General features: G+C 33.8%; 1 protein-coding gene across 3 annotated transcripts in view; it reads right to left on the reverse strand.

Annotated features, from left to right (window-relative positions):
* Nucleotides 1–1,236: 1,236 nt before the first annotated feature.
* The window catches only part of LOC128218874 (filamin-B-like), a 90,477-nt gene continuing 67,281 nt past the window's right edge, over nucleotides 1,237–24,432 (reverse strand). For all 3 annotated transcript variants that reach the window (XM_052926619.1, XM_052926618.1, XM_052926620.1), the window contains 11 exons: nucleotides 13,480–13,623; nucleotides 12,958–13,083; nucleotides 12,121–12,267; nucleotides 9,445–9,549; nucleotides 8,738–8,917; nucleotides 7,927–8,090; nucleotides 5,918–6,035; nucleotides 5,125–5,274; nucleotides 4,262–4,429; nucleotides 3,597–3,769; nucleotides 1,237–3,286 (listed from right to left, as the gene is read on the reverse strand). In XM_052926619.1, the coding sequence (XP_052782579.1) occupies nucleotides 3,059–3,286; nucleotides 3,597–3,769; nucleotides 4,262–4,429; nucleotides 5,125–5,274; nucleotides 5,918–6,035; nucleotides 7,927–8,090; nucleotides 8,738–8,917; nucleotides 9,445–9,549; nucleotides 12,121–12,267; nucleotides 12,958–13,083; nucleotides 13,480–13,623 (1,703 nt within the window). In that variant the 3' untranslated portion in view covers nucleotides 1,237–3,058. The remainder of the gene's footprint in view (nucleotides 3,287–3,596; nucleotides 3,770–4,261; nucleotides 4,430–5,124; nucleotides 5,275–5,917; nucleotides 6,036–7,926; nucleotides 8,091–8,737; nucleotides 8,918–9,444; nucleotides 9,550–12,120; nucleotides 12,268–12,957; nucleotides 13,084–13,479; nucleotides 13,624–24,432) is intronic.

Raw genomic sequence — 24,432 nt, forward strand, 5'->3', positions numbered from 1 at the left:
CCGTGCATCCAATTTCACATCAATTGTATTTGTGTTTCAGGCAATGGTGACCCCATGCATCCAATTTCACATCAATTGTATTTGTGTGTCAGGCAATGGTGACCCCGTGCATCCAATTTCACATCAATTGTATATGTGTTTCAGGCAATGGTGACCCCGTGCATCCAATTTCACATCAATTGTATTTGTGTGTCAGGCAATGGTGACCGCGTGCATCCAATTTCACATCAATTGTATTTGTGTGTCAGGCAATGGTGACCGCGTGCATCCAATTTCACATCAATTGTATTTGTGTGTCAGGCAATGGTGACCCCGTGCATCCAATTTCACATCAATTGTATTTGTGTGTCAGGCAATGGTGACCCCGTGCATCCAATTTCACATCAATTGTATTTGTGTGTCAGGCAATGGTGACCCCGTGCATCCAATTTCCCATCAATTGTATTTGTGTGTCAGGCAATGGTGACCCCGTGCATCCAATTTCACATCAATTGTATTTGTGTGTCAGGCAATGGTGACCCCGTGCATCCAATTTCACATCAATTGTATTTGTGTTTCAGGCAATGGTGACCCCGTGCATCCAATTTCACATCAATTGTATATGTGTTTCAGGCAATGGTGACCCCGTGCATCCAATTTCACATCAATTGTATATGTGTTTCAGGCAATGGTGACCCCGTGCATCCAATTTCACATCAATTGTATTTGTGTGTCAGGCAATGGTGACCCCGTGCATCCAATTTCACATCAATTGTATTTGTGTGTCAGGCAATGGTGACCCCGTGCATCCAATTTCCCATCAATTGTATTTGTGTGTCAGGCAATGGTGACCCCGTGCATCCAATTTCACATCAATTGTATTTGTGTGTCAGGCAATGGTGACCCCGTGCATCCAATTTCACATCAATTGTATTTGTGTGTCAGGCAATGGTGACCCCGTGCATCCAATTTCCCATCAATTGTATTTGTGTGTCAGGCAATGGTGACCCCGTGCATCCAATTTCACATCAATTGTATTTGTGTGTCAGGTAATGGTGACCCCGTGCATCCAATTCACATCAATTGTATATGTGTTTCAAGCAATGGCGACCCCATGCATCAAAATTTCACATCAATTGTATTTGTGTGTCAGGCAATGGTGACCCCATGCATACAAATTTCACATCCATTATTGTTGTTGTGTATCAGGCATTTGAATTAAAATTGTTTGAACTTCCAAAACAAGACAAGACAACACTTTTTCCAAATTTTATTGAATAATATAGACAAAGAGTATTAATTTGAGTCCCATTGAGATTGCTACAATAACAGTCACATTCAAAAAAGTTTATGAACAAATAACATATAACAAAACATTCATGAAAACATCCATAAAAAAGACATCTTTGTAATTATATCAAGTATATCAAATAAACTTTTCAAAATGTATGAATAACAAATATTTTACATACATGCATAAAGCAAAAACAAGCAAAGTATATATTTTTATTTAGTGGTATGTATTTCATTCATTTTGTGTCAATAAATATATGTAATAGATGTATCAAACGCTATTGAAACAATGATAAATATCAAACATATAATAGAGTTTATATAGTGCATTGTATTGATTCAATACCATGCACATCTTGTATATAGTGCATGGTACTAAAGGAATACAATGCACATCATACAATACAATGCACATCTTGTATATAGTGCATGGTACTGAAGGAATACAATGCACATCATACAATACAATGCACATCTTGTATATAGTGCATGATACTGAAGGAATACAATGCACATCATACAATACAATGCACATCTTGTATATAGTGCATGGTACTAAAGGAATACAATGCACATCATACAATACAATGCACATCTTGTATATAGTGCATGATACTGAAGGAATACAATGCACATCATACAATACAATGCACATCTTGTATATAGTGCATGGTACTGAAGGAATACAATGCACATCATACAATACAATGCACATCTTGTATATAGTGCATGGTACTGAAGGAATACAATGCACATCATACAATACAATGCACATCTTGTATGTAGTGCATGGTACTGAAGGAATACAATGCACATCATACAATACAATACACATCTTGTATATAGTACATGGTACTGAAATACAGTTCATATTTTTTTTTTAACAAAAAAGTATCTTTTCAAAGACATAATTGTGAAATGTTTATAGAGAAAAGGGAAAGGTATAAAAAATATATACTAAAGTGACCTTAATTTGCATCTAGATAAGAAATGAAGGTATTTATGTAACACTTAACAGATCTAAGTAATGTCTGGCTGCATGCCGTTCATAAAATGATTGCTCTACTAAGAGGAAAAATCCGATTATGATTTATAAACAGAGTATATAACCTAAGCTCTATCTAGCTTGCTCTATAACAACTTATTTTGTAATGCACAGCTAACAGATAATAGCAACTTCATATGCTACAGTTTATCAAAAATACAAAATGTATATTTCCTACAGTTTCATATAAATTATAACTGAGTTTGAGGTACATTGTATCTGCTGTCAATTTGCCTAGGGTATTCAATGGAATTACACATTATAAAAAGAATGGTACCCAGGATGCATCATACCCTAATACTTTTTGTGATACAATGGTGCAAGAAACCGTTACCAATGACCCCAAAAAATGTTTAATTTAGGTAGAAAAATGGTAATTTCATTAAATTTCATTTAGAAACAGCAAAATGTATAAATTATAATGGTAACATCACATTTTGGCAAAGATAATAAAAAAGTAAACTTAATTTTTTATTGAAAGCAATATTCTTCATACAAAAATAAGAATCAGTATTATATTCACACAATACTAATCTCTATAAATGATATGTACCCTTTCCTACTTTCATTTCTCTAAATATCTTTTGATTCATACCTGCCACTCAGATACTTTAACTTCCTCAAAATGAAATATATCAATCCCTTGAAAATTCCATCAAAGACAGTTTCCTAATTCTCTCCCTTTTTGAGTTTTCTCCATTGACAACACTCCCAAAAATTGTCAATTTATTATCTCCCCTGCTAGATCTTCTCTTTCCACTGTCCATAAACCATTCTAGGAGTATGAACTGATGTCACATGGTGAGCTGACCCCCCATAACGAGCTGGAGCTGATCCCCCATGGTGAATATGAGATGGCCCCCCGTAATGTAGTGAAGCCGATTGGTGCATCATGGGTGGCTGAGCAGTTCTTCCTGCACTCCCATGTGAATGACTCGTGCCAATGGAGTAGGAAACTTCATTCAGCACCTAAAAAAAGGAAGTACACAACTCAGGGTCAACAAGAGCACAGAGAACATATGCAGAAGCTTGTCCATTTTCCTTTGACAATGAAGGGGCATAACTAAATTAGAGCTATCACAAAATGTGATTAATACCCCCATGACTAAGTGTTGAAATTATAATTCTGACCTTGGTTGACAAAGATATTGACAGGACACAACTATCATCAGCAAGGCTAATATAGAAAAGAATACTAAGCATATTAGATACAGTGGATGGGATTCAGGTACTGGTCACTTGACCAGTAGGTATTTTCTATCGAAATAATTCTACTGACTTGTTCCAGTTCCTCTTGCGTATCGAGTATGTGGACGTGGAACGGTGACCCGGGCACGTCAACGCCCGACCACTTCACAGAGATAATGTAAAGCCCGCACTCGGTAGGGTCAAATCGACACAGAATGGTTCGATCACGCTGGCTGTCGCGGTACATTTCTACTTGGAATGCTCCTGTTAGAAATAAAATAATGTTGATGTTAGTCAACATTGTCATAACATAAATGTAACATATTTCCATAGTAGAAAGTTAATATTTCCATGGCAGAAGTTAACATTTTTATGACAGAAAATTACCATTTCCATGGCACAAGGCATACCACTGGTAACATTCTAGATTGAAGCCAAAAGGTCTACAAAACGTCTGGAAGAGCCATTGTAAATTAATTTAAAATTCCAAATAAAACAGTATTGTACAGTATGATTATTGATAAGAACTAGCCCCTATTTCAGACATTTCTAAGGTCTATAAGTTATCCATTACTACTAAAACATTTCTTAGCTGTTATTACTAAAAAATATATTTTGGTTCCACAAAGTTATCCTACCCAAACATTTGAACAGTTTTTAAATTATTCTTTTCAATTTAAACATGTGTTGCCTCTTTGAATAATCCATTTCTACTCAAACATTTGTTAGGTCTTTAAGTTGTCCGTTACTACCCACCCTTAGGTCCTCGGATCCTAACTGTAAGTTGTCCAGCGCCGGCTCCACGGGTCTCCACAATGAAGCGAGTCTGGAACGTTGCTAGGATACCGTGTTCCACGCCAGGTCCATGCACCCTAACCTTGCTGGCATCTGGCTTAGATGTCACCTTGAACACGAACGGGCTTCCTGCAATGTGAAGCAGACATTTTTAAAACATCTCTTAACCATAACAAGAGCTCTGCAGAGTGGACTCTCTTTAGCCAGAATTATGGCCTTGCTTCACATGAGGATATTGTTGCTAAAGAATGTCTATACAGTCAAACACTGTTGGCTTGAACGTCCTTGGCTCAAATTCCTCGTTAGCTCAAACTTGATGTAAAGGACCGATTTCTATAAACTGAAAGTAAGCTTGCTGTCTAATGTTCCGATGCTCGAGGTATTTTCGCAGGTCCCTGGGTGTTTGAACCAATGATTCAACTGTATAGTTATAGCCAATGTTAAAGTTTCTGAATGACAATAACGTTGACATCTATATAGATTTATGGAATTGCTATACATCTTGGTCTTGTCATAGTGAAATTGAGTAAGAAATTTCATGCTTATTTCTGTTATGGATGTCAAAGCATTTGTCAACCCTTAAGTATTTGCACGACAACATAATCAACACCAACACTAAGACCGTATCTCTTTACCTGAAGGCAAGAACTCAATTACTGTACTGCTTCTATTTCAATATGCAGTTGTTGAGTTTTTGCACTTGAGTGACAAGTCCTCTTTTTTTTTTATTTAACAAAAAGACATGTTAAAAAATACTAAAACAACACAAAAAACATTAAAACATCAAATTTAGAAACCGAGATAATAAAGCTCCAGCGCCATACCTTGTACATGTTCGCCACCATATTTCACCTCCAGAACGTGTCTGCCAGATTCCTGCGACTTGATGCCAAGGTTAAACGTGCCGTCCTTATTGTCTCCTAGCTCACAGAACGCCGCCTGGTGCGGGCCCATACAGTATGCCGTCAACTCACCTGAAAAAAGTAATAAGGGGTTAAGCCATGGGCAGACGGGATTTAGTATTATAGATTAGAGAAAACAACTGCTGTAAAATGGTTGAGCTTACTTTGAGAGTCAAAATAGAATGACAGAAGAGAGTTTGGAATTAAACGATGACCTTTAGTATTGTCTAAGATTGATCGTATGCTTCGAAAGCCAGGGATAATTGATTACGATTAACATTTATCAAACATAGCTAATACTGACAAAATATTTCCTTTATCAAAATTTATATACTGACATTCTAGATGAAACTTTTATTAATCAACTAGACCAAAGCTAAGTAATAATAAGTTTCATAAAAATATCAGGACAAATTAAGCTAGAAGCGTTGTGCTAGTGTGCGGAATGATCACACGTAGAGAACTATTATGATTATTTTTTTTGCATTATATTTTGTCATATCTTCATGAATTTACATTATTAGGCTGATTTTCTTTTATCTTCACTTTGGACAATAAAGTTAGCTTAAGTCTTATTTGGGTACAGTACTTGTCATCTTTATTCACAGGACAACCCACTCGCCATCTCTGCATTGCCAAATCCAAACACACATATTTTTAAAGACATAAAAGATTTACTAAAACCAAATTTACAAGTGAAAGATGTTGACCATACCTGGTCCAGCCTTTCTGGTGTCAATGAGGACATCGCTACGGAGACCAAGAGTGCCGCTCCTCAGCCCTTCTCCAGTAACAACAACACGATTGGGGTAGAATGCTCCAATCACATTCACCTGAAATATCAGTTAGTCAATATTATAGATATTAAATAGATGTGTTATTTTCAAAGTTTTATTGTATGCAAGATGAACAAATCGGATGTCTATGAAGGGACATTTAACCTGAGTGATCACTAAGTTTTATTACTTGCAATGTTACACAAGAGCACTAAAAATTATGCCAAGGCCACAATCAGGAAATATTTGTTTGGTGTTTACCGACTGACGCCCAAAAAAAACAAAAGGATTTTAAGACTCTCCAGCGGTCATTTCTTTCTGCGTTTTTCATCACAGAATTAAGTGATCTACCCAGACCTAAAAATGTAGGAAAGGCATCGCTTAACTAATATTTATTATTAACTGTGGCCCATTTTATGCTCACTTTTTTTTTTAAACGAGGGGATGAAAATTCAACAAGTATCTAAGCAAGAGTTATGGAACTTATGTACTTTACAACCATATGTCATATTAATTAGGTTTCAATGGCTTTTGAAGTAAGGGCCTTTCATTCAAGGATCTCAGTCGCCTTTTTACTAATCTTAAACCTGTACCCAAGTCACAAATGGCAAGTCACTTTGATTTAATTTTGTTTCTTTAACTTTGTGTTCATTTGTAATACTGGCTTAAGTTGAATTCATACAAATATGTAGCAAAACAATGCAAATATGACACTAAGATAATTTCAATTTATGATAAAGATCTTTATTAAAATGGGCTTCACTTGTTTTGTATCAAAGACAGAATTGCTGTAGAATTAAAGCTTAAAATTTGTGTGGAATAAAAACATGTCTATTGTCACTATTTTGTTCAGAACCATACATGCCATATCCCCCGGCGGGGGAAAAAATCCCCCGGAATTTCGATCCAGCCCCCGGTCTCCCGGTGGGAGATAAAAATCCCCCTAAATTTAAAAAAAAAAAAATATATTTTAATTATATTTTTTTTTTAGAAATTTTACATCAGGCAATAATGACAAAGTGAAACCACAGTATGTGAGTGAAACTGAATGTAAAGAAACAACTCCACAAGGGTGAAATGCCAAATTGAAACTTTTACAACAAGTGATCAATTACTTTGTAGTAATTATCAAAGGCAAAGAAATATTACTATTTTGGAAGGAGGAAATTAATAATATTTATTCTATTCTCTTATTGTCTGAAAGTCATCAAAGCTGATATAATTAAGCACAATTTTTTAAAAGACTTTGGAGGAAGGTAAATTTAATTTAATTGTCTCGAAAACATATTTTTCCAATGACATATTTTGTTCTGCAAGTGCATTACAGTATGACATGACAGTGTATCATAAGAATATGATAAAAACATAATGACATAAAATAATTATGTTTAATGAAAAAGTTAAGAGCTTTTCAAAGCAAACTATATGTGAATTCATTTTTTCGTACTTGCGTCTAAAAATACTTTAAAATTTCGCCAACTTAGACCTGCTAAAAAAATCCCTCTGAATACAACCAAAATCCCCCTGAATTTTCAGCCTTTTGAACAAATCCCCCTGAATGGTCACCAGAGAATATGGCATGTACATGTATGGTTCAGAACATCCATGTAATTGATCATTTCGGTGTATCCATATGCCTAGGGAATGTTGCAAATGCAACATAAACAGCTTTTTATTGGTTTTATGTGTACTGTTCTTTTGCAAAGAATGGGCACAATAGCTGAAAACTGACATTCCAGAGAAATTTCTATAACAAAAGATCTAAGAGGTAAAACTTAAGGCTAAATTGTGTAAGTGTTAACAATTTGTTTAAATTTTATTACATTACAGCTTTTCATAATGGTTTAATATTCTCATAGAAGCAATAAGCAATTGAAAACCTATTATTTGCCTCACTTTTGCTTTAACATTCTGTTTACAAAAAAATAATCTCTAAATAATCACTAACCTTGTAAGGAGAGCCTCTAAGCTGGCGGCCATTCCATGTGATATGGAGAAGATATGCGCCGGGTACCGTCGGGATGTATGTGCAGCGGAACTTGCCGTTACCCAGAGGGCTGACCTTCACATTCACTTCTGTACGCACGCCACTGAGAACAACATCCGGGGATCCTACAATGGCAGTAGCAATAAATTAAGTATATTGGTGTCATTCCCTAAGTAAAAATATTGAATATTGCCAACATATACATACAGTACATGCCATATATTTGAATGGCTTCCAATGGGATTTTTGGGAATTGTGAACTCACAGCACAAGAATGTTTATAAACTTCACTGAGCACATTCACTTAACTCAATTCTTATAACACTGAGCAAAATAATAAAATCTTACAACTATTAATTTTATCATTCATGAAATAATGCCTGAGCAACACTCTGATTACAACAATTTTGGACTTTAAGTCAACATTGTCTTTGATGGTACAAAAAAGCTACAGATTGTGTGCTCATTTAATTTGACACTTTTATGGATGCTTTCCACTGTCGAACTTGATCTAAAGTCTGTTTGGTAAAAAAAAAAATTGAAATATTTTTTCATTTTTTTTTAAATTCTGGGGAATATTCCTCACAAGCCAAGGCAAATGACCAGGATATTATATCAACAATAAGCCATATGCATCTTGATGTAAAAAAATAACAAGCTCTGCCTCTTCACAGATGCAGGCTTCGATAAGACTCTGCCCAGCCAGAATGAGCTTGTGGGCATAAAAACATTATCTGAACTTAAGCTGAACTTAAGCTAAGGTCACACCCACCTTTTCCAGCCTGTGAGCCATCAATTATAAACTCTGCCTCTTCACGAACAGTGGCTTCCTTGAGCCCACGCCCAGTCAGAATGAGCTTGCTTGCATCAGGCACCTGCTGAATTGCGTAACCGAGGAACGGGGAGTTGACAAGGGGCAAGTCCGACCAGAACAGGTAGATGTAGTGAGAACCTGCGAATAAAGGACAAAAGTCATATTCATGTTGCCAGTGGGTATGATGTGTTATAGTTGATGGGCCGTCTGTTTAAAACTTTATTAAAGCTAACAACATTGTTAACATCATTCATATCTTGACTGCTCTGGCAGTTTAATGGATATACATGTGATCTGCTATATTTCTAAAAAGATTTGAAACAACCCTTTTCGGTGTGCTTGTTTATATTTAAATATATTAGCACATCATTAAATGTTTCACGTTTAAAAAACGATCTCGTTAATTGTTAATATTAGCAATATTTTGGGGCTTCTTAAATTGAGGACTTTATGACCAAGTAGCTTTTAATCATTATTTTTTAAAATGGCTAATATTTTTTGAACTGTACACAAATCATATAAAAAAAGAAAGTTTTGATCAATAAGGTCGAATGCGTTAAACATAATAATGCATTATCTTTTTAATTATTTTTTTGCATCAACTTTTATTGTGCCTCTTTAGCAGCCTAGAATATAAGAAATATAATATTTAAAGGATGAAGTACCTTCCTCCTCAGGAACAAACTCGACCACGGCTCTACCCATGGTGTGGTTGTCCACAGAGGCATCGATGGAGCGTGACGGGCCCTTCACCTCTGCCCGCAAGACTCCTGAAACACGCAAAATCGAAAATACAGTGAACCATCGCAGAAGTTATATTATTTGTCATGTAACATGTGCAGTACTGATTACAAATCTCAATAACAAGATAACAGTGAACCATCGCACCAGTTATACAGTTCATCATGCGATATGAGCAGTACTGTTTACAATTCCAAATAACAAGAGAGCCATAGAACAAATGCAGACCCTTGTCTGTTTATTTTTTCCATTCAATCAAGGGGCATAGCTCAACATTGTATATAAGCTAGAGTTATGGGCCTTCCTGTCCATGTACCAAGTTTCATTAAAATATCTTGAATGCTTTTTGAGTTATGGCCATAGATTCAAGTGTTGAATGTACCTCTACTTTATTTCATAAAAAAACAACAACAGACAATCTGAAAACACAAACTTTTCACATGTTATTTTCAACCATTCACTTTCATAGCAGTAATCTTTTCAAACCATAAACAAAATCATATGAGATTATCAATGTCCATATTCACTAATTTCTTGACACTGAGTTTGATACTCAGAAAACCAAATTCTTAAATATTTCAATATATATATATATATCTATGTCGACAAAAGAATACATGCCTAATTGTAGAACAGGTTATATATTACAGATACAGCAATGTTAACCACATTAGCTCCTGTAATATCATTTTGACAACAAAATTAAACTTTGTTTTTCTGAGTCTGAGTCTAAAACTGAGTCTGAGTCTTAAATTGAGTCTGAGTCTAAAACTGAGTCTGAGTCTTAAACTGAGTCTGAGTCTTAAACTGAGTCTGAGTCTTAAACTGAGTCTGAGTCTAAAACTGAGTCTGAGTCTTAAACTGAGTCTGAGTCTAAAACTGAGTCTGAGTCTTATACTGAGTCTGAGTCTTAAACTGAGTTTGAGTCTTAAACTCAGACTCGAAATGTTAGTGAACAAGGGCACTGGCCGCGAAATTAATCTTGTGGTTAATGCGAACAACTGATAAATAGTGTATTTGTTTCTTAAGAAAATGATTCGTATGTTTGCCTACTAAATGACAAGAAGATTTAATATGCTCTAAATGTGTTATTATACTAATTTCTAAAAGATTGCACTTACAATAGAGGTTAAACTTCAACATCATTACGAATTGTGTAATAATTTAAATTATCTTCTTTCCACCTCCCAGACATGCCACCAGTATCTTATGAAGAATAACAAACAGCTAGAATACTTCTTATTTCTCATCAGTATTCTGCTGTAGGGTACAGCATTAGTACATGGTAATACATCAAAAAGGGCGAGGTCCAATTCCCCATAAAAATGGCAATTCCTTAGATATCTTCAGGCAAATATCTGAGTTGAACTCTTATCTGATTTCCATGCCATTAATTTCAGATATATATGCCAGAAGTTAATCCAAGTGATCTCTTTTTTTAAAATTGAAATTCTAATGGTGAAGATCTTTTTTTAGTTAAGAAAGTGATTTATGTGACCTATATGTCAAGCACTGTAAAGTTCAATGAGTATTTCATGCTAATTAATTAAAGACATGGAATCTTATCTTATTTCCAAGTCATTAGTTTCATGTATTTTTGCCAAAAGATGATCAAAATACTTATTTTTCAAATTGATATTCTTGGTGAAGAAAAGTACCTGCTTTTTAATAGTGATTTATGTGACTTATTAACTTTTACTGAGTATTTCAGGCAAACTGATAGAATTACAATGAGCAAATAATACAATTTCTACCATTAGATAATGGTAAAATTGATAAGAATTCCATCCACATTTGACAGAGAATTAACCAACCTTAACCTGAAGGAGAATTTCATAAGCAACTTGTGGGAGAAACTGGAGCTATCACAGATTTGACGAATACCTTCAGACGCTGCCTGGACACATGGATGGTTAAATCTCATGTTTTGAGATTAACTAACTGAGCATGTGCCAGTTATTAAACTGACCAATATTTCTATTAAGTTTCATGAGTGTAGGAGAAATACTTTTGGAGCTTGTTGCAACACATTATTTTCAAACAAAATTTTACTCAGTCAAGGGCCATAACTGGTGTCAGACCCTATAAAATGTCAACTACAAAACCCAAGCTGAACAACAGCCCCTGCAAAACAAAATCGCTATAAAGTTTCATGACAGTAGGTGCAACATTTTTGGCGCTACATGTCATGGCAGTGAGATAAAAAAAAATCATCAACTTTCAACTAAGTTACTGTACAAATGCTTTCAGCCCTCGATACATACTTGTCAACAGGGATTTAAAGGTATATTTACTACGAACCAATCAAGTCAATAATTATTTTAAATTTTTAATGATGCATTGAGTCACATAAATTCCTATTTTTTTCTTGAGAATTTTACTACATGAGATGATGCATACCTGCATGGTCGAGCGTCAGTGATTTTCAACACAACACATCAATGAAAACTAAAACCATTCAACCATAATATTCTCATTTCCTACTTCGTAACATTTCTATTTCAGGAAATGGTTAGGTTTTGGTGACTTCAAATATATCACATCAATTAAAACTTCAATCAATAAAGTTTTCACTTTGCAATTTCTGCATTAAATCATACCTGGTCCAGCCTCAGCAATTTCAAATGGGAGTTGTTTCCGCTCCCCGACTACGAGGTTCACTCGCTCGTTGCTGTCCATGAAGTGCTGCCAGCCACCGATGATGCGAACCTTACGAACATCGACCACTTTCGGGTGGTATGGACTGCCTGTAATAAGGAAATGTACATATATTATTAAGTGCTGATGATGCCAACTTTACGTACATCAACAAGCTTCAGACGGTATGGACATGAATTAGCTTGGAGAACGAAAATTGCGTCCATCATTTATGGAAAAGAACCTAAGATGCACATCTTACTAACACCAAAATTCTTCAGTTCGTTTAGGCTACCTTTAAAATGATAAAGGAGAAGTTTTAGGCTTAAGTGACATTACTCTTATCCTTTTTTGTGAATTAGATAATTCTATATACTACCCTTGACAAAGTTGATAGATGATTGTGTAAACTGTCTGAGAATGGCTGACATTGTGGTTAAACTATCTTAAATAAACTATGTAATACATCAAGCAGTTGCTCAGATATCAACCTATGTGCGCTTACATGCAAAACCTTAACCAGAAAGTTGAAGAATAAAAGGCAATCATTTGCATGCTAAATAGAGTTATCTTACTTGATTCATTAAGTAGGTTTCATAGTTGGAAACATGTGTTTAATATTTCAATGCAACAATTACATGATATTTTAGAAATATATTGAATTAATGGTGCTTGCATGCAAACCTTGCCCAAGGTGTGATGCTGCCGCCAACGCTAGAGTCAGTAGTATAGCTCTCCATTCTCTTTATTCTTCGAATTGTTGAGCTAAAAACAGACAGATATATGAACATGAACATTACCTGCAATGTCCGAGCCATTCCACAAGACATTGACATCAAACATGCCGGTTTCCACGGGAATGTACGTCACCTGGTAGGAACCATCAGACTGCGGGTCCACGCTGCATTTGGCCATGGAGTTCGGACCTGAAAGAAATGACACTTGATTATTGATAAGATATCGAAGCAAATTACAAATGAAAGGTCTCTAATTTGTTTTAAAACAAATATTAAGAGTATACTGAATCACTGTGCATTTGTTTATCCTGAAATATTATGTGACTTAAATGAATCACTTTCATTAGTCGAACACTTATGAATATTTTTGTAAGGGTGTCTTATCATGCGACTTAAATGAATTGCTCTCATTGGTCAAACACTTATGAATATTTTTGTCAGGGTGTAAGGAAAAGAAATGGAAAACGGAAAAAAGTTGGTTGCCGTTAGCCACTTTTTGAATTAACACTGAAAAGACGGCTATAACAAAAATCATTTAGTATTTAACTTACTATTAACTTTAAAACACAAAGTTGTCTGACTCACCACTGACAGCGACTCTGAGATCGCCCTTCCTGCGTCCAACGTCGACGTTGAAACTTGCGGGTTTGTCTTCCTCGGCGAAAAACAGGCCACTTCCACTGGCTGTCGGCATGCCTCCATCGGCAATGACCTGGGTGTATGGACATCCTGAAATATAAATGGTAGGAATTATTATTGGGTTTAAAGGAACATTCTCACTTTTTATAAGTTAATAATTTGAAAATTTTATTCAATTTTCTTTCTCTCAGTTTTTGTAATGTGGAATTATTTTGGATTTATTTTCACCATTTACTGTATAATTTTTGATTTTGAAAATTATAAACAATTTTTTTTTCTCTCATTTTTTAATGTGGAAAATGTTGTTTGTTACAGTTTTTTAATAAAAGAAAGTTCATTGAAAATCATTTTTTAATCCATTTTTGAAAATGTGACAGAAATTGCCTCATTTGCTGAGAAGCATTGTTACAATTATACAATGTACTTTAATTTGACAATATCAAGACAAATCATTCATTTACACATATATGCATGAATATTATGAAAAACAATCATCAAAAATCTGTAATTTGTGCAACAAACAGTCATAATAGAAACCAGCATTCATCATTCGGAAAAAAACCTGAATGAGTAATGTACTGCTTAAGTAATAAACTGGTTTGTCATAAAGGATTTTTTATACATAGCTTGAAAAGTAAAAAATGAAGTGTCATCATTGTTTACAAAGTTGAAAAGAAATCAAGACAATTTTGGAAAAGTAAGAAAATGATCTCTTATCATAGTAAGTTTTGTTGTAAAGAGAACTACTATTTTTGCCGATGTCGCACCTTATAATCATGAAGGAGTAATGTGTATTAAATAACTTAACTTAAATATTCTTGCATGAGCTCATGCAAATATTATTATAAAGATTATATTTACACCAACATGAAATTAGCATCTGCAAGCCTAATTTTTTTAATAATAGATGCAAAGGTCAGTTAAAAGATGCTTTTGTAAAACGATATTTGCAGCTTTTTTCCTGTATTGTGGATATTTATGTTTCATAAAAATCTATTACATTATAACATAAAAACTTATAAACTGAATACTTGGTATATCTGCAAGAGAATTGATAAAATGACACTATTCAAACATTTTTTGAAAACTTGTTCCCCAACTTGTCCACACCATAAAATCTGAGAACTAGTGGCTTTAAATGGGCAAACTTATATACGGTAATACAAGCAATATAGTTAAGTGCCATGCTTTGTGTCCCGAGATATTGACCTTCCACCGACCTTCCACCAAATGTAGAATAACAACTCCCAAATGAAATATGAAACAATAGAAACTTTAAATTCAGAGTGAAATTAAATTCCGAATGGTTGTGTTTATCGAACATGGTACATCCAATGGTAATTTCTTTAAGTTCTTGGCTATTGAATGCAATACATCCAACAATCTAACAATTATGCAATTGTAGTAAACTGAGAGTAACCTAGGTCTAACCATCTATGTTTGGATATTCCAGTCAGGTACGGAGGTCTCTCACATAGCGCTATGTTGCACTCTTATACAGTACTTTTTAAAACTCTCAAACAGTGCTATGCTGTAAACTCACAAACTTCCATGTTTAAAAACTCTCCCATGTTGTACTCTCATGTGGCACTATGTTGTGCTCTCTCATAGATCTATATTTTACTCTCTGATAGAGCTATATTTTACTCTCTGATACGGCTATATTTTACTCTCTCATATGTCTATATTTTACTCTCTCATAGGGCTATATTTTACTCTCTCATATGTCTATATTTTACTCTCGCATAGATCTATATTTTACTCTCTCATATGTCTATATTTTACTCTCTCATAGGGCTATATTTTACTCTCTCATATGTCTATATTTTACTCTCTCATAGGGCTATATTTTACTCTCTCATATGTCTATATTTTACTCTCTCATATGTCTATATTTTACTCTCTCATAGATCTATATTTTACTCTCTCATAGAGCTATAGTTTACTTTCTCATTGAGCTATATTTTACTCTCTCATAGAGCTATATTTTACTTTCTCATATGTCTATATTTTACTCCCTCATATGTCAACTCTCTCATAGATCTATATTTTACTCTCTCAAAGAGCTATATTTTACTCTCTCATAGATCTATATTTTACTCTCTCATAGGTCTATATTTTACTCCCTCATATGTCAACTCTCTCATAGATCTATATTTTACTCTCTCAAAGAGCTATATTTTACTCTCTCATAGATCTATATTTTACTCTCTCATAGATCTATATTTTACTCTCTCATAGGTCTATATTTTACTCTCTCATAGATCCAAATTTTACTCTCTCATACGTCTATATTTTACTCTCTCATAGGTCTATATCTGGAATGGTCAGTGAATTAGAACAGTCTACTGTCTTAAGAATGTAAAATATGCAGTGACCTAACTTTTTACTATTATTTCATCTTATTAACTAAAATAAGTAATTTTGTCAACAGCGGAGGTGCAGAAAGTTAAAATGGACACCAAACATCTTAATCATTCATTACGTTACATCATGAATACAGTAACATAATTAAGACATCAGCAAATTGAGACATATGGACTAAGACTCACTAAGTACATCATGTAAAATGAATTCACATATCTATTTTAGGATGCAAACCACACAATTATATAATCATTTCAGGCCACATTGAATAAATAGTTTGTTTAGTGTTTCTTGACTGTCTTACAAACATACTTACGACTAGAATATCATTTTAGCATCGCAATTGGTCATAATTTTGATTTCGTTTTTTTATCATGAAAATAGGGTTAAAATAGATAATAAAAATATTAAAAAACAAAACAACCGACCTATATAGCTACCTACACATAAAATAATTTTTAGCCTTTCTGGTGGTCATATTATTTTTTTCGTTTCATACTTAAGGGCTTGAGAAACAAGAAAGAATAAAGACCCCATTTTTTACCAACCCACATATTTACAGCTTAAAATCTGGGTAGGGTACCGGTAGTGCCAAATATGGAAACGTCAAATGTCAGTAAGGTAAGGAATAGAGAATTGCCAAATGTGGGTTGGAAAACGTCATACAATTAAACTATTTATTAACAGTTGACTGCCACACCAAAAAATGTGTCTGTTTTTTAATTAACTGCTTGCTTTTATTTTCTATTTTAATTTTGATGCATAAATATTCAAACCACTCCTCACACCTCATAAAATTAAACCACAAAATGCTGCATGTTCAATCCTAAAGCATATTTTTTTGTTTGTTTCCCTGCTTACCCAAGCAGCCCTATAAGTTTTCCTCCTGACCTTACACTTTTTTTGCCATAGCGAAGTGTTTTTTTTTTTGTAATTTCCAAATAAGTGTACATGAGTGAACATGTTAAAATATTACAATTTTATAAAACTTTCTACATTACTGATATACCCTGATACAGGTCGATTTGGCACAGAGTATCCCCTTCCAGACCCCCTCCCCCACACCCGGGTTCTCATTAAAAAAAGAAACAGAAAAAAGAAATGCCTACCGACCTTCCCTAATTTTTTTTGAGATGTTAGTAAAAACCAAGATTTTTTTTTTTTGGCCTAATTTAGCAGGTTGATATGAGTCGCTTCATTTTCACGATATAAATGATAAAGTTCAATGACGCAAACAGTTGTTATAAGAAGCATCCATTAACAATATGAACATTTTAGTAATTTTGCACAACCATAATTATCAGCTTTGTCATTCTTACTCAGAAACTTGATTGAATTAATAAGCACAAATGTACTTGGCCCATGTTCCCTTATGTCTTGAGTCTACATTTTAGAGTCAGACTCGGGGCAAAATTTTAAAGGGGCTGAACACCAGATGGTCCAAATATTGTCAAGTGCATTGTTTCCACAAAACAAGCCTAGAATTGTCAATGTGAGCTTAAGTGGGACTACGATAAAACATCATTTTACTTAATTAAAATAATAAACGCAATAATCATGTTGCTGTCTCATCTGTGTTTCCCAGTGTAAAAATAGTATACAATGGTTTCCCAGTTAAAATCGTCTGTTTACAAGTACAGATAAATATACCGACACTATTTTTAAACTGACTGGAATTTACGTGGTAGTTAAACCCAGTAAATTGGAAATTGGACAAATGCGCAAAAACTGCGAAAGATGCATGGGTCGTAAGCGATGTGATACAGCAGTATAAGTAAGATTCAATGCATTGTACACAATGATATCAACAGTATGCAAGATTTTTACTATTTTCTTTTTTTCTTGTAGATCATCTGGTGTCTAGTCCCTTTAAATTGGTGTTAAAATGCTATTCTAGGAGAAAAGATGGTAAAAATTCTGTATCTGTAACAAATAATATGTTATGCAATCAGGCACAAATCTTTTGTCAAAATAAGTAAAATTTTCAATATTTTGAAACATTTAAGACTTCAGTTTTCTGAGTCTGAGTCTGAAATTCAGACTCAAGAGGTTAGTGAATACATCCCCTGGTTTCAAGTTCAGATGGTGTTAATTACAAATGACCTCTTAAGATAAAAATCCAATTTAAAAAAAAAGTGGCAAACAAATTAAGACCAAAGGATATAAGGCAACAAGTGTCATCAGCCAAAACAGTTGGTTTAATATCCTATATTGATAATGTCATACATCAATTAATAGTCGATAAATTATTTCCCCAATATATTCATCATCATTGAGTCAAAACATGACCTCTCAAATGCCCTTGATATGTTCGTGTTGGAAACACAAATGTGAATATAATCTTTAATTAGCAAAAACTGTGCCAACAAATGACATGATGAAATAATAACAACGTCAGGGCATTATGTTATAATAATAGTTTGTTGGTGGTTTGTTTCTTAGGTGGGGGTGGCGGGGGTGGATAATTATTGGGTGTGCAAGATTTTAAAATTTGAGTAAATAAGTTTACAATATTACAGCGTTTCACAGGATAAATAGGATGGATCATAATTGTACTTGGCCCCTCCCTGGTACATTAAAGAGAAAAAATATCCTGCCTTTATTACCTTCTTCAATTGCATCTTTCTCCCCAACAATATTAATACATGTGAGGTATTTTCGAGGTCTACCGAGCGAGTCTCGGGTCGACTCCCTGCGCTCCACACTACACACAATCCCTTCTGTTCGACCACTAGGGTGTTGGAATGCATACACATACACTTCCTGATTATCTTGGTCTCGTTCCTTGTTATGTACACTCGCTGTCTTATTATGAACACTCGTCTTATCAGGAATGCTTGTCTTTTTATGCACGGTCGTCTTAATCACTGGACTAAAAGCACCTGATTTGCTGGAATTTATTTTAATGGCTGGACTAGAATTTGTAGAGGCAGAAATGTTATGATTTGTGTTAGCTCTTTTGCTATCAGTTCTATGGATTTTACCAGTATCTAATATCAGTTTAGCAGCTGGCTTGTGTATAATATCCTCTGAATGACTGGCACTTTCTGTTTGATGCTCATTTTTAGTCTCATCTTCTTCATCATCAGCCACTTCTACAGTTTGTAAATCCACGACTTTCAGCAATTGTTTCTGGAATATTTTGTTCTTGTGTAAGGTTCTCTGCAATTGACTTTCCAGTGATGCCAAAAGTGCCTTATTTGCCAAAATCTTATTTCCAGTAGCAGAAACTCTTCTCTTTGGAAATTTCACACCTTTATCATTAACTGTCTCATCATTGTCGTCTTTCTTATCATCGTCAATTCCTTTACCTTCCTTTTTTCTCATAACTTGTCCTAGCTCTTTAATTAACTGATCATGCAGCTTCGAACCAGGATCTTTCTTAATTGAAGTCTTGAAGAAAATTGGCTGCTGAATAAGGTTTTTTGGATTACTTGGAAGTTTTGGTGGTTCAGGTATATCTTTAACCTCTTTAGTCTCATTGTTACCTTCACCACTTGCTATTGCACTATCTAACAGATCTGTCACATCATCAACATCTTTGTCAAACGCTTTCTCCACATTCACCGCTCTCTTCTCTTCTGTTTGTAAATTCACTGGAACCATTTGCCCAAACCTCTTCAATAGATATTTCTGAAGCTCATCCATCATATTACCAGGTTCAAACTTCTGGCCACCAACATCATTTTTGGAACCACTCACATCATTTGTAGAAGCACCAACACTTGGCACCTCATCTCCGAGATCCAAATTCTTTTCCAGATCCATTACTTCTTTTGTCTCCTCAACCTTTTGTGCCTTTCTTTGTCCAAACTTGAAGTCTTTAATGCCTTGGTGAAGCAACATCTTCTCTCTTTCAAGATTTGTAACCTTCTTTTCCTTATTTTCAACCATGTTTGCAAGTGTTACTTTTTCAACATTAAGCATATTCTTCCGATCATTATTGGGTCTATTGCATTCAACTTTAATAACATCAATTTTCCTACTTGACTCATTTCCTAGATCAGCATGTAATTCTCTCTTTTCAAAGGCATCACTACCCCCATGATCATTCTTCATTAAGATATCTCTCCTTGAAACAAATGTTTTTTTTTCTTCTTTAGAATGTGCACTTTCACTTTGCACAGATTTAACACCTTCTAGACTTGGCTGGACTTCTTTATTGACTTTAGAACTGACAATGTTAAGATTTTCTTTTGTGGTGGCCTGATATTCATTTCTTTTTACATTTGGGCTTATACTGTTTACACAAGGGTTTCCCACCTTGGTCGGCTTACTATCAACACTGGCAGCTCTTACTCCAAGACTTGTGGAAGACTTGAATCTATCCGTTGCAGCAACTTTGGAGTAATTAATCCTAGTTTCTGCTTTCTTTTCTTCATTTGCTACTTCAACAGAAGGTCTTTCATACTTAGCTGCAGATCTTACTTCAACATCACCATTATCTTTCAATGTTTGGTATGCTTCACTTTTAACACTTTTCACAGCCTTTAAATCCTTTTCCCCATGTTTATTTCCTGATTTTCCATTTGCAGTGCATTTACTTACTCCATCAGCAGAAATTTTAGCAACTTTAACTCCAATCTCAGCACTTTTATCCTTCACTTTTAAATCCGGTTTGACACTTTTTCTGCCAGAACCTCCTACGCTATTTCCCAACAGCTTTTCAATCCCTCCCCTCTCCACTGAAGGTTTGATGTTTAACTTTATTTGCGTTACGCTTGACATGACCTTGTATAAAACTCTTTTCAATTCAAAACGAATTTAAATTTAGCGCAAACATTTAAGTCCCAGTGTATGCTTGTACTATTTGCAGGTTTTCCAATAATGCCTATTCGACTGATTCATACGGTCAAAGTCTAGTACTTGAACAAATATTTAGCACTGGGCTTGAAAAGGTGGAAATTTAGATCCCAATCCCTTTATTTGAATGATTACAAAAGGTGTCTATGGATATCCACGAAACAACAAAAAGAATGACATTCTCACTGATAGCCAGAAATCATCTTGAAAATCAATTACATGATAATGATTCAAGACTGTATAATTCTTCTATTGTTGTGGAATAGCTACAAGCAACAATAAAACATTACAGTGATGCAATTCAGATGACAATTTTATAGAAAGTGAATTAATTGCGGTTAAGATGGGGAATTTAAAGCACCAAAAAAAAAGATTAATTGCAGTGAATTAAAATTTAATTTAGTATAATAAAATCATGTACATTGAAATAAAACTCATTAAGCTTATTAAAGAACTGTATTTAATTGCAAATTATATTGTCATTAAATATTAAAGCTACACTATCATTTTTAAAACATTTAAAACCTTACACATGAAATAATTTTTAAATACAATAATGCATCAATTTCAATGCAGTTTTGCTTTTCTGAATTAACATTAAAATGATCATGCGTTTCCCACATCTAAAGTATAAAAAAAAAAAAAAATATGAACATGCATGACACACGCTCAGTTTCCAACTAATTTATCACATTTTATTCTCTATTTTATGACCAAAAACACACAGCAACTTTGGAATGATATGCTGAAACAGTACCTTTGAAAAGCGATATCATACAAAAAAGACATTTATAATTTCTTCTTAATTATTTAAATTTAAATCTTAGTCAACTTTAACAAGCTGTGACATTAGAGCACTAGCCTTTATGCATTCCATAATATTTGTAACAGACTGATAACATACAAGACTTTTATTTTTATCTACTAAAAGTTCAAATTTCATGCATGAATTTTTGCAACAATGTACATTTTTAAAAACTTTTGTAAAAACTACTTTAATAAGATTTGTAATTAACACTTAACATTAAATTTTACTCATAATTTTATTCTAATTTTTATTTTTGCATCAGTAGTTTTAAAAACATTATTTTTTACACATAAAATTTATCCCATTTTAACACATAAGAACGATTTTTTTTTTTAAGTCTGAACTTAAACCATTTTCCAATTAAACATCTTTGTCCTGAATCCTTTATGATTTTAAGCACAATTTATCTCAGCACAAAGTTTCACATTCAGAACTGCGGAGTTTGTGATCACCCTTTCCTATCTCTCCTTAGCCATAAAAGTACCGGAGGATGTTAATTAAACAAGAAAGAAGATAACTTCAGAAACTTATAAACAGTTTTATCTGGGGTATTTTATTGACAGGACTAAGGGCCTATTATGATAAAAGATAAACTGGTTACTTTAATTGAACATCCCGCGGCACCACCTTTTCAACTCAACTCAACTCACAGTTTATTAAGTATTAAGCAAGTCAGTATCAGTTAATAATCAGTATTAGTATTTGGTGTAACTTTTGTTTGTTTGTTTCCACTGACTCTATATTTTCTTACTTCTGACCGTATATTTTCTTACTTCTGACCCTATATTTTTTTCCATTGTAAGTGTGGATTTTGCATAATTTCCTAAAAATGTGCACATTTTGAACAAACATGTTAAAATTTGACTTGCATGAACATTTTATATTCAAAATTTTCTACAATGGTGATATACCCTGATATAGGCCAGTTTGGTACTGACCCCCCCCCCCCCCCCCAAAAAAAGAGTAAAGTTATGCCTTATTAAAATAACCTTCCTACCATATTTGTTTTGGAGATGTTTGAAGTGGAAACATATAACTATTTTTTTGGCCTCAGCAAGATAATTACTGCAAGTCCTTAAGTAAGGTATAGATATGAATTCATCCTTGATGTAGACCCTCCCAAACTTCTTTTGCAAGCAAAAGTACCTTTTTTCTTCACCTTTTATAAGATTTTTAAAATTTTAACTTCAAAATAATAAGCTTAAATTGTCATTTCCTTTAAACCTACAGCATTGGATTCCCCCCTTACAATTTTGCTGCTCTGACAGTAACAACATCATAACACTTTCTGCATTAGATTGCGACAAATCCCACCACATTAATCGTTTCAGCAAATAAATTAGCTGCCACTTTCGTCAGCATTTAGGCTGCAACCAATCTCAACAAATTAATCTTTTCAGCAAAAAAATTTAAATAATGACCACTTCAGCGTTACTTGCATTATTTCTACACTTCATGTTGCTGTATATGTCCTTAAATGTCAAGGCTATATATGTCACACAAATGAAACAGCTGGTAGTTCTTTTCATGGCTAACAAAATACATTGGTGAATCAGCTAACTTGATGCAACTATTTTTTAATTGTTAGATTAAGCCATTTCACCTTGTCTAATCTCAGTGGGACTTAGCTATATTCAAAAGATAATCTAACAATGAATTTGGTGTTTGTATTTTTTGTGGGCCAATGACAATCGAGGATTTTTCTAATTTTCTGTTCAATAATTTTACTTAGACAAATTCTGACGAATGCACCAAAAAATAGTTTCATAGAGTATATTTTAGCCAGTCTGTTTTTCCACCAAGGTTAACTTGTTAAACGATTGTCAGTAGCAAAATGTAGCATATGTAATCATCAGGTGTTAGCATTTTTGTTTCGGCCAATGCAATTCAAGAATTTTTCTGTTCATTCATTTTAAGTAGATCTGAAATCTGCTGCAGAGTCAAATTTTGACAATCTACAGAAAATAGAGCAACTTTAATATGCCCGCTTAAATTTCTGTAGATTGCCAAAATTGAACTTTAACATATACATAGTGATCAGTATTGATTTCTTTCACACTTTATAACTATTTCTTAAGATTGAATAAATTAAAACAAACTGTTGAAATTGGACCATATGTTATTGCTTCATCAATGTTTGCAGATTTAAATCTTCAAGCCAACTTGTTTAATAGGTCACTGACATACTATATCATATAAAATAGTCTTCCTAAATCAGAAACTTATCTTAAACCATCAGCTGTCAATAGAACATCTACCTAAATTACTCTTACTCTAGTATGTACCAAGTACCAAATAAATTTTCTGAAGTGTTTTGCAAATTAAGCTGAATAAATTTGACTATTTTATGGCTGACCTTCGATTGAAGAGGGTAGGCAAATTTGTCATTCTTCATGTCAAATGAAGCCATTAGATTTTATATTGTAAATTGTAAATTTGAAGCGTCGTTCTAAAATTATGATTTGCAATATCTAAGGCAGGCAAAGTCAAACAAAAATTAATACAGCTTTTTTTGTCAGTAAGTCATAGCTCTTTGGAAGAATAAATCAAATTAGTATAGAGTATTAATGATGACCTCTTATATAAATAATCCAATTAAATTTAGGATCATTAGTTTTAATCTTTCATTATTTAGAAGGATTGAAATAACTTGGCTAAAACAAATTTATTTAACGGTCAATGATTTCTTAATCCAATTTTCAACAGAAATGCAAGCCTTAATTTTTCATGCACTACCTACTTGTAATTGAGCAGTTTTTATACATAGAATCAAATTTTATTTGTTCATTTTTCATCGTGGAGATCATGAAGCTTAAGTATTATGATACAGTGCAATAGACGAAACACCAAAGCTCATCTAGTTTTAATTTAAAATACAGCTGAAAAAGGGACATAATTCAATAATTCTTAAAGTCACAGTT

This window comes from Mya arenaria, chromosome 15 (genome assembly GCF_026914265.1).
Source record: "Mya arenaria isolate MELC-2E11 chromosome 15, ASM2691426v1".
Taxonomy (NCBI): domain Eukaryota; kingdom Metazoa; phylum Mollusca; class Bivalvia; order Myida; family Myidae; genus Mya; species Mya arenaria.